Source organism: Camellia sinensis, chromosome 2, assembly GCF_055761805.1.
Source record: "Camellia sinensis isolate YWXY chromosome 2, ASM5576180v1, whole genome shotgun sequence".
Taxonomy (NCBI): domain Eukaryota; kingdom Viridiplantae; phylum Streptophyta; class Magnoliopsida; order Ericales; family Theaceae; genus Camellia; species Camellia sinensis.
Window position 1 is genome coordinate 228,308,186 of NC_138962.1, and position 12,076 is coordinate 228,320,261.

At 39.1% G+C, this 12,076-nt stretch overlaps 1 protein-coding gene across 50 annotated transcripts in view; it reads right to left on the reverse strand.

Moving 5' to 3' along the window:
* LOC114266449 (heterogeneous nuclear ribonucleoprotein Q) overlaps nt 1-12,076 on the reverse strand; it is a 21,525-nt gene continuing 9,449 nt past the window's right edge. For 8 of the 50 annotated variants that reach the window (XR_014362774.1, XR_014362775.1, XR_014362772.1 and 5 more), the window contains 6 exons: nt 5,235-5,429; nt 5,004-5,124; nt 4,833-4,903; nt 4,174-4,237; nt 3,183-3,253; nt 2,306-2,723 (listed from right to left, as the gene is read on the reverse strand). Coding sequence is in view for 16 of the 50 variants with exons in the window: in XM_082917270.1 (XP_082773396.1) it covers nt 6,135-6,167; nt 6,346-6,401; nt 6,663-6,704 (131 nt within the window). In the remaining 34 variants the exon portion in view is untranslated. Of the gene's footprint in view, nt 853-955; nt 1,363-1,801; nt 1,965-2,305; nt 2,724-3,182; nt 3,254-4,173; nt 4,238-4,832; nt 4,974-5,003; nt 5,430-5,761; nt 6,168-6,345; nt 6,402-6,655; nt 6,705-12,076 lie in introns of those variants that run through there. The other 42 variants (XR_014362765.1, XR_014362770.1, XR_014362768.1 and 39 more) reach the window with 28 other exon arrangements.

Genomic DNA, 12,076 nt, shown 5'->3' on the forward strand with positions numbered 1-12,076 from the left:
TTATTGAAAAAAGAATTATGCTTTATATTAGTACGATAAATATAATAATCCTACACTCATTCTTTTACAATTTTTTTAAAACAATATTCCGGATACATCTAATATGACACATCATACTAATTGAATAATTCATATCTGATCCATTATATTCAATCAATGCCCAAAAGCTAGAGGGTTTCATCAGAACCCTTTTGCCTTATCTTCTCTTACAACATCTGTGAAGCAACAATGGCGAATCTGATGGCAAAAGTTGAGATTCCCAGTTCAAAAAACATTGGGCAAATTACAAACACTCCCCTCAGGTTTGGTGAAAATACAGATTTTCTCATGAAGTTTGAGAAATTACATCCCACCACTGAGGTTTATATTTCCATAACAAATTACCCTATGAGGTTTTTATTTTCATAGAGATTCCCCCCTAATTTCTCCTAATTTGTTATGAAAATTTGACCCTTAGGGGGCAATTTATAATTTCTCAAACCTCAGGGGGAATCTGCATTTTTACCAAACCTCGAGGGGGGTGTTTGTAATTTGTCCAAAAACATTTGATACCAGAGAAAATCAAACATAAATTATCTCTAACCAGCACTGAAGCAGGTTTAGAAAAGTATAAAATGGCTCTCATCAACATTGTTCTCAATTAATCCCATTCTCATATTCCTTTTGATTTGGATGAAAAGGTCTCCAAGGAAAAACAACCTACCTACCTATCCAACTGCATAGGTCACTCATTGTCTAGTAGTGTCTATAACATCTGCTACGGTTGCCATCAGACTGCTAGTTCCGCTTGAGCTGTTGCTCCAATCATTTTTGTGAGGCTGTGAAAGCGGCATCTGTACTCCAGGCTGCTGCCTGTACAATTTGAAAGTCAGCAAAACCAACAAGAATTTCTCAACTGTCAAGTCTTACAATTGGGGGGGGGGGGGGGGGGGGGGGGGGTTGCGGGTGGGCTCACAGAACATAGCCGGTTCGACCATCTGGAAGAACCATTGGTATCATATGCATCCTTTCTAGCACTGGTCCCCTACCGTATATCAGGCTGTTCAAGGGTGCAAGTGCATGAGATGAAACTGATCAAATAAATCGCATAAAAGCTGTTCAAGAGTGCAAGTGCATGAGATGAAAAATGATCAAATAAATCGCATAAAGGGAGATGAAAATTGATACCAGTCCACCAATACACCTGCTGAAACCCGGTGGCAACGCCATATTCGCCCCCTAAAGAGCCATATGGATTTCCAGGAAAGCCGCCATAGCCAGGATGGGGAATGTAATTTGGATGGGGGCCGGAAATGTATGGATTAGTCCAATCAAACTTCTTATCACTTTGAGGCTTAGCAAGACAAACTTCCAACTCCTGACCTGCAGTAGGCAGCCATTGCTCATATCATTTTCCCGGACAAAAGGAAGTCAGAAACAAAAGCAACTGACAACTTAAAAGTTCATATATATTTTATGTTGTTTCTGTTTGTATTTCACACCATCTACATTAGTTCAATCAAGTCCCCTTACTAAAAGGGAGGTTGGTGTAGTCATGACAATTATGAGACTTATATTTTTTCCAAACACCAAGGGAGGTCAGAATAATTTAACCTAAAATTTACCATTCCAACATTTTATATTCAGGGCATGACATCATCAGAATAAATAAATAAATAAATAAATAAAGAAAAAGACTAATGCAGTCATTACCACAACAAAGAATTGACATACACATCTATTACTCATCATTTCAATGTCAATATTCTACAGCCTTTACTTGCTTTAGGTAATTGAATCAAATAATATGCAAGAACACTACCATCAATTTCATATTTCTCTGCATCTTTGACAGCCTTCAATGCACTTGACCTTTCTGCATAATGGATGAATCCAAAATTTCGTTTGCCACCAGATTTGGCAGGTGGCATAACAACTTTTGAAACTTCGCCATAGCGTTGAAATAGTTGCTTCACTTGTTCACACTGCAGGAAAATTGACTTTTAGCGGTGTTTTAGGCCTAAAAAACGCCACAATTGGTTTTTACGATGTTTAATATTTTCGTCACTGATACGGCTGTCGTAATAGCTTAACAACGTTTAAAAAACGACACAAAAGACAATAGAAGGCGTTTTTAAAAATGTCGCAAAATCTTTAACATCAGTTTAAATTTCCGTCAATTAACGTATGACATCATGATGACGTCATTTAGTGGCGTTTTCTAAAAAAACGCCACCTTTCTTTTTTCACAGGTGACATCATTTGGTGGCATTTTTAAAAAAAATGCCATCCCCCCCCTCTTCTCTCTCTCTCTCTCTCTCTTCCTGATTCTGAGCATAGCTGGACAATTAATTGAAAATTTGTATAAGAACACATATGGGTCAAATTTATCAACACATTTAATATCAACATCCCTTACTGCCCTTGAAGCCTTAACGCCCGAAGAAGAGGCATCAAGCTAATTCAGCTCTTGCTAACATGCATCAAGCTAATCACAATTTTTACATATATCTTGTAATCAACACATCATATAACATTATATGGAGATGGGGAAATAGTGCATAAAAGTACTCAACTAACTCCTCTACGCAAAAAATTCTCTCAATCATTCATACATAAAGTATCATCAAAATACATCTTCATCAAAACCATCATCCAACTCCATCAATCCCATCATCAATAATTTGGTTTCATCTTGCCAATGACATGATCATGAGTATCCCACCTTTGACAGAACAGTGGCACTGAAAAAACACAACGATTCAAAACAAATACGAAAAACCAAAAACCCTCATTGGCCCATTCCATAATGGGCCAATCAGCATATGCTCAACAAGTTGGAACTATTATAAGACAACTATAAGACCAATAATGAGATGCATGCTGGAACATTATAAATGTATCTTTCATTCTGAAACAATATAAATTTTTGATAGGTGAAGCAATAGTTAGTGCAAAAAACATATAAACATGGAAGCATGCAACTAATCTGTAATAACATCTGACCTTAAACCATGGAAGCATGCAGTTGAGGCATTAGTCAATAACAGGACCACCAATTTATGGAACCTATAGCTTGTGCACTATTTTTTACAAGACTCCATGACTAGTACTGATGCTACTTTTAAACCATAATTCTAGCATAACATATTAGTATCAATATCAATAAATAAATAGCCAAGCAGACAGATAATCAAACTTACAACCAAAAAGAGGCCTTTTTTCATTGAGTTTGTCCTCTCTACTTCTTCTTTCCTTTCTTTGATATTTGAACCTGCATTGGATAAGAACAAATAACATGAATAAAATGTCATTGAAAATTTCATGAAAACACAACACAGCTGCAACCACAGCCAAAGCACCAGTAGAAAACACAGTTGCAGCACTAGCAGAAAACATGGACACTAAAGCCCAAGCAACTCATCCAAGGGCTGCAGGACACACAACAGATGATTGAAGTGTTGTTGAGCCAAGATCAATCTTCCACTAATTCTAATAGACTTGATCATCAAGCTATAGACATTCTTAACAAGCAATCTGAGAAAAGAATTACAACACATTTCCTTATCGAATAGCTGATGCATCTCCATTCCATCCACAGATTTTGATAAACCACAACTATCAACTATCACTATCTGCTCCTGCAAAGTACTGTATTTGATGTTTTTTGTTTCTTACAATCCATAGCAGAGGTTAATAGGGAAAGGAAAAGTTGCATTGCATAGCAATAATACTCAAACCTAGCAATCACACTTGGAGAGGGAACACTTTGTCCACCAGGCCATCCCTTGCAATTCAGCAAAGTATTAAACGACTCTCTATCATGTCATCAACTAAAAAATGAAACATTATGTATGACAAGAACAGTATAGTAATTCTTTTGTATCCCCCTCCTGCTATTTCCCATTTTCCGGAGCAACTTTCAACTGCGGCACAACAGAATTGTTGTTGCCTATGGTAACACCCCAGTCAATCAACCAGTTTAGTTTTGCTATGTAACAATTCTACAGCCAAACAGGATATGTCTCGCTAGTCGCTACACTCTGCGCACAGCCTAGAGTGTAGCATGTTCAAAATGTTGGACCAAAACAAACCAGAAAAGACAAGAAGAAGAAAAAAAAAGTTTTTTCTTTATATAGTTTATGGGATTTGAACCATAAATCTAAGAATATTTGACAAGTCAAAAAACTATACCAAAACTCTGCTTCCAGTTTTTGGGCTCACTTCTCTTTTAAGAAATCCATTCGTTTCCTTATTCCTGCATTTGGAAACAAGTATTTGGCACCGTCAGTTTATCTAGAGTGATTTTTCCAGTTTAATAGAATCAATAAACTTTCTTTATCAAAGGAGAATGAATACAAGATATTGCGAAAATTGATGTTTCATCTAGTCAAATCATATATTTTTAAATGTCTATGAACATAATCGTATGCCTTCTTGTGAAATAAAAGAATCCTTAGCACATATATGTGACATTTACTTGTATTATGTGTAGTGTTTCCAACCTTGAATCTCTTAGAGCACACATTGTCAGGACTGAAGGAGAAACAAAGGATTATGATCTAAAGAAAATGTGACTGGTTCTTTTTCTGTGGTGGTGGTGGTATTTTGTTTGGGGTGGGAGAGTTGGGGAACCTGGGGGACGGGGGAAAGAAAAAATACCTTGTTTGGCTTAGTTTTTGAAAACTGTTTTTGATTTTTTGCTTTTCATGTTTTTATGTCTTTAGATACACCTAAAAATAAAATATTTGTGAAGAAATCTGAAAATTGTTCACTAAAAACAAAAAAACCATGGAGATGTGCTGGTTTTTTATTTTTTATTTTCCAGATGTTTCACAAATATTACATCTTACCATCCATCAAGGTGCTCCTTAAATATCCGATCAAATGCACAGCAAAGCTCTAAGATGGTGTATAACTGGGCCTGCCAAAATAGAAAACAAAACCCATCCAGTAAGACAAATTTGAGTATGAACCAAAAAATATCATTGCATACATAAACGAGACAAATATAAGCTCCCCACCCCTGCATCAACAACAACTGTTCTACCAAGGTGGTTCAACTCTGCTTCAAAGTTCGTTAATGCTTTGGTTAATCAATGACATAATACCTGGTATGCGAGCCTTGATGACAGACTCTAGTTGCTGAAACAAAATACACTCTAGGTGATAACAAGCCATTCTATATATACTATCTGAAAAACAAAATGAAACATTCAAGATATTTATTTAAATGCAATTAAGACCATCTACACCTTAGAGAGAAGTTTTGCAAGATATTCTGAACCCATTCTGCTGGCTGAGTGTCCATAGTCAGGATTGGTGGCAAAGAATTCACGCTCCCTACGCCTAGCATCAAGCATGTCAACATTTCTATTTATATCAGCCTGTGAACGGTTTACAATTCCAACCCAAGGATGCTGCAGTCGGTAAGATCTTCCTTCGAGAACCTGCAACATAATACAAACCAATATTGAGAAAATGAGAGACCCAGTATTCTGCATCCATGGATTTTTTATGGTATAAGTTTATAGATCTTGCTCCACAAAATTTACAAATGCATGAGATGAAAGGATACAAAAAATTGTAAAGTAGAAGTGATTTTTGGAATGATAATCGACAGTTACTCATAACACTTGCTATTGACAATGGCCAAGTAAATGATCTCCCCTGCAATGGATTCTAAGAAAACAGTTGAATAAGAGTTCTCAACTGTCCACCAAGAACAAGTCCAGTTTTCTGCATTTCTAAACAATACTTGTTACAAGGTAAGAGAACTTACATCTAATGCATTTGTTCTGTCACGACCCCATTCCGCCCCTAGTAGAATGGTGCCATGATGGCCAGTAATCTGAGATTACCAAAGGCCAACTTTGAAAAGTTCACACACAATCAGAGTATACATATGGGGCTTACATGTGCGGAAGTAATATATTTGAATCTAATTAGTCCATAGGAGCTGTGCATAGATCAAATGAAATGACATACATCTTAACATGGTTTACAACTTGGATACAAATAAAATAAAGTACATATTACATCTTGATCAAAAGGCTTCTCAAGCCGACATGTACAAAATGAACTACAACAACCAAGCCAAGAAGCATAATCTTCAAGATGCTACAAAATATGAATCCAAAACATCTTGCAAATATTCAACTAGGCGTCACCGCCTTTTTGCTCGTCACCTACATATATATAAGGAGAGGGTGAGCTTGAATACTCAGTGAATAATAATAGTAATAAAGGTTTGCATGAATGTTATTCAAGATTTTCATCAAAACAATACATAGCATAGTTTGTACAAAATCAAGGGATGAACCAAGTTCATCTATCAAGTCTTTCAAAGCTTCAAGGAATGCTTACTAGTATCAATATAATACAAGGGATGACATTCCGGACAAACCCATGCGGGAAACCATCTGTGGCAAGACAAGGGAGATATCTCAAACAAGGGTGCTAGTTGCATTATAGTCCCCTATCACTAAGGACTTTCAAAACAGGGGTACTAGTTGCATTATAGTCCTCTAGCACTAAGGACTTTCCAAGAATGTCATCAAAACAAATATAATACTTGATACAAAACTAGAGATAATCATTTATACTTGATCAAATACTTTTCCAAAGCAAAGCAAAACTTTATCAAAACTTTATAATATAGCTTTATTAAAAATACCACTCACATAGCTCCTCGTGTGCAGGGATTAAAGCAAGGGTTCCAAGGCCTACAAGCACATAATAAATCCCATTGAATGCACTTCAAGAAGTCAATGAGAGATGCTCAAAGATGGATATGAAATGCATTCCTAAAACAAGTTTTGCACGAGTGTAAATGATCTCAGCATTTCTTTCAAAACTAAGTCAAGACAAAGCAAAACACGTGCTGGGAGTTAAAACACTGTTTCCCAACTCGAGAAAACATGCTGGGTACCAACCAGGTTTTGGAATGGATGCACAGAGATGATCTAGGCAAAAATGACCTAGATGGGTGAACTTAAGAGGTCTTGGCCGAGGTCCCACACCTCTTGGTCGAGGTGTGTTTACCTAGACTTCGGTGTGCAACTTCCTGCCAAGGTGTTACAAGGTGCCGGCAAGGGTGTACCATGGTCGGCCTAGGTGTGAAGTGGTTAGCCTAGGTGTGCATGCAAGATAGACTAATGGTGCAAGTGATCATGCAAGGTAGGCCAAGGTGAGATACGACTAGGTGTGAGATCAAGGCAAGAGTGGTTTTAGTGACCACACCTAGGGAAATGAGGTCTGGAAATCTGGGTTTCCTCCCTTGAAGAACATGAAGAACATGAATGCTAAAATCATAACTTCTTTATGCAAAATCTGCGATTTCATGAGATGAGTTCGAAACCATGGACCTGAGTACCCATACTTGACGATCTTATGAAAACAAACACAAAAACATGGATCTTGATACAAACTTTCGGATCAAAACATAGTTTTCTTTCAAGAACACAAGAACATCATTTTCTCTTTCTAAAACAAACTTTAAATCAATGCATGGCTCATGAATCATGCTAGATCATGCAATGTGATTGGATCAATATAAAGAACAACAAGAGTAGATCAAGAATCTAACCTTAAAACACGGATCTAACGGTTCAAGGTGTGAAGATCAAGCTTGGAAATCTAGCTCTCTCTAAGAACTTCTCTTCTTCTTCCTAGAGCTTCTCTCTCTTCCTAGGATAAGATATGACAAATGATGTGGGTTTCTCTACTGCCAGCAGACTTAACCCTCTGCTGGGACACGTGGCAACGTCTGGTTGGATCTCCTCAAAAGGTGACTGAATGACAAGACAAGAGTATGACAAAGCCTCTGTTTGGGAAGTGGGTTGGCTTTGTGGCTTTTTTAGCCTGGGGCTAAAAAGCCTGGTTTGGGAAGGGCTTTTTGGCTTTTTTGACTTTTTTTGTGAGAGAGGAGTGTAATGATTATGGGTTGTATTTGATGTATTGTTTTTTGTGGCTAAAATAGCCTATTTTGTTTTTTGTGGCTATTTTAGCCCCTAACCCACCAAAACCAACTTCCCAAACTATGCCAAAGTGTGTTCAACAAGTAAGGTGACAAGGGCATTCTATCAAGGCAATGACCTCGGGTCAAGACACAGGTTTCGGCAATAAGGTTTCGGTGACCTCGGCTTGGAAGGATAACACTTGGCCTAGCTGTGCCACACCGCGGCCTAGATGTACCACACCTCGGTCTAGGTCATACCAGTTCAGGAACAAGATCACTAGGTGCAGGGATCAAACATCTAGGATGTCTAGATGGTAACATCTCAGCCTAGATGATACACATCTCGGCCTAGGTGATGCACACCTCGGCCTAGATGATGACATCTCGGCCAATATGTCAGGGCAAAGGTGGAGGTCAACCAAAGTGGATTCCAAGATGGTCCTAGGTATAAGAGGTTCAAGGGCGCGACCTAGGCTTAAGATGACATCGGCTCCACACACCAAGCAAGAGACGAAACATGCAAGCAACACTTAGACAAAACAAATTCATGTGAATGCATGTGAACATGACTAAGATAAAGTGAGGGTTGTTACATCCTATCCCCCTTAAAGAAGTTTGGTCCCCAAACTTGAGTTACCTTGCCCCATAAACAATTCCGGATGTCGGATTTTCATTTCTTCTTCCATTTCCCATGTAGCATCCTTGCCGTAACGCTCTTTCCATTCAACCTTCACCATTGGTATCAACTTGTTCCTCAACTGTTTCACTTGTCTATCAAGAACCCGTATCGGCTTCTCCTCATAACCCAAATCTTCATTAACCACAATCCCGAAATGATCAATCACATGCAGTGGATCCCGAATATACTTCCTCAACATCGAAATATGAAACACATTGTGGACCTAACTTAGTTCTGGCGGCAAAGCAAGTCTGTAAGCAACGGGTTTAACTTTCTCAAGAATTTCAAATGGTCCAATATAACGAGGTGCTAATTTTCCTTTCTTCCCAAATCTTGAAACTCCTTTCATCGGCGAAATCTTCAAGAATACATGATCCCCAACTTCAAATTCTAACTCTTTTCTCCTCTGATCGGCGTAACTCTTTTGTCGACTCTGAGCAGTTCTAATTCTCTACTGAATTAGCTTAATCTTCTCAGTTGTCACTTAAACTAACTCGGGACCAATCAAAGCTTTATCTCCTACCTCGGTCCAACATATCGGCGATCTGCACTTCCTTCCATACAAAGCTTCATACGGCGCCATGCCAATGCTAGCTTGATAACTGTTATAGTAGGCGAATTCTACTAATGGCAAATGCACTTCCCAACTTCCCTTGAAATCCAATACACATAGTCTAAGCATATCTTCAAGTGTCTGAATTGTTTTCTCTGTTTGCCCATCGGTCTGGGGATGAAAAGCTGTGCTAAACCTCAACTCAGCTCCCAAAGCTCTTTGTAGACTCTGCCAAAATCTAGAAACAAGCTTCGGATCTCGGTCTGAAACAATGAACATCGGCACTCCATGAAGTCTCACAATCTCGTTCATACACAACAAGGCAAGTCGATCGGCATTAAAGATAGTCTTAACAGGCAAGAAGTGTGCTGACTTAGTTAATCTATCAATTATAACCCAAATCGAATCCATACCTTTTTGTGTTCTCGGCAAACCAACAACAAAATCCATGGAGATGTGTTCTCATTTCCACTCAAGAATTGACAAAGGTTGAAGGAGTCCTGCTGGTCTCTGATGTTCCGCTTTTACTTGTTGACAATATAAGCACTGGGATACAAACTCGGCTATTTCCCTCTTCATATCTGGCCACCAAAAAGTTTGCCTTACATCTTGGTATTTCCTGGATGAACGGCAAATCTGGAACCATGGGCTTCCTGCAAGATCTTCCTTTTCAACTCTGGGACGTCGGCCACACACAATCTTCCTTCAAACTTAAGTACCTGATTCTCAATGGTATATCCTGGCGTCGGCTTAGTGATAATCTTGTCAATTACCTTCTTGAAGAATTCATCCTCCCTCTGTCTTATCTTTACTTCCTCCACGATAGTCGGTTCCACTGAAATCATTGCCAAACATGCCAAATTCCCAACTAACTTCCTGCTTAACGTATCGGCCACCGAGTTTGCCTTACCTAGGTGATACTGAATCTGTATGTCGTAGTCCTTCAATAACTCAAGCCATCTTCTCTGCCTCATGTTCAATTCCTTCTGAGTGAACAAGTACTTTAAGCTCTTGTGGTCTGTGAAAATTTGGCAAGAAGGTCCATACAAGTAATGACGCCAAATCTTCAAAGCAAACACTACGGCTGCTAGCTCTAGATTATGGGTAGGATAGTTCTTTTCATGGAGTTTCAATTGACGAGATGCATACGCTATGACTTTACCCTCTTGCATTAACACACAACCCAAACCCTTATGTGAAGCATCACTATAAATCTGGAATTCCTCATTACCTGACTGTAGTACAAGAATCGGTGTTGTGACTAACCTCGTCTTTAACTCCTGGAAGGCTAATTCTCTATCCTCGGTCCATTCATACGCCACTCCCTTCTGAGTTAGTTGTGTCAACGGTACTGCAATTCTTGAGAAGTCCTTCACAAACTTTCTGTAATAACTTGCCAAACCCAGAAAACAACGAACCTCGGACACGTTAGTCGGTGTCGGCCAATTCACAATGGCTTCAATTTTGCTAGGATCAACCGAAATACCTTCTTCATTAATCACATGTCCCAAAAATGAAATGCTAGAAAGCCAAAACTCGCACTTGCTAAGCTTGGCATACAACTTTCTGTCCCTCAAAATTTGTAGGGCTAGTCTCAAATGCTTCTCATGCTCAACTCCACTCTTGGAATAGATCAATATATCGTCGATGAAAACAACCACAAACTCATCTAGGTATGGCTTAAAGACTCTATTCATCAAATCCATAAATGCTGCAAGAGCATTAGTCACTCCAAAAGGCATTACCAAAAATTCGTAGTGGCCATATCTTGTTTGAAAAGCAGTCTTCTCAACATCCTCAGCTTTAACCTTGAGCTGATGGTAGCCCGACCTGAGATCAATTTTAGAAAAGACTCATGCTCCTTGTAGTTGATAAAGCAAATCGTCGATCCTCGACAACAGGTACTTATTCCTAATGGTTACCTTATTCAGTTCTCGATAATCAACACAAAGACGAAGTGTACCATCCTTTTTCTTCACGAATAGAACTGGTGCTCCCCAAGGGGAAGTGCTCGGTCTAATGAAGCCCTTATCCAACAACTCTTGTAATTGCAGCTTCAACTCCCTAAGCTCGGCTGGGGCCATTCTATAAGGTGTTTTGGAGATAGGCCGAGTTCCCGACATGACGTCAACAGTAAACTCTATTTCTCTATCGACTAAGTAGCCAGGCAAGTCATTTGGAAAGACGTCGGGGAATTCCTTAACAACTGGGATGTCAGCCAATTCAACGTTTCCACTCAGATTGCTTAGTTTGCTACACAAATAACCTTGACACCCTTTTTGAATCAACTTATAGGCCTTCATGGATGAGATTAAGGTGGAGATACTACTCCTTTACCCTGAAACGTAATCTCGGCTTGGTTTGGGGGTTCCAAGGTGACACTCTTGGAAACACAATTAATGGATGCACGATTAACTACTAACCAATCCATTCCCAATATGACATCAAAATGGGTCACGTTCAACAGCTTCAAATCAACAAGTAATTCAACATTCTCAATTACAACTACACATGCTCTATAAATGGATGTGACAGTCATAGTTCTCCCAGACGGAGTAGATACAGATAACACATAACCAAGGGGTTCTAGTTCCCTATTCAACTTCTTGGCAAATTTAGCAAATACAAATGAATGTGTAAAACCCGAATCAATCAATATGTATGTATCTTGAGAGCAAATTGGAAGGATACCTGACACTACTGTCTCCGCACTCTGGGTGCCTCCTGACACTAATGTAAAAACTCTGCCCTGCCTCGCATGCGCCCTTCCGATGTTTTTCTGTGCAGAGCCCGAAGTGTTCCCATTCTTCTTACCATCGTCAGCCTTTGTCTTCGGACAATCCTTCACACGATGGCCTATCTCGCCGCATTCAAAGCAAGCTCCTGACGCCCAACGACAGACCCC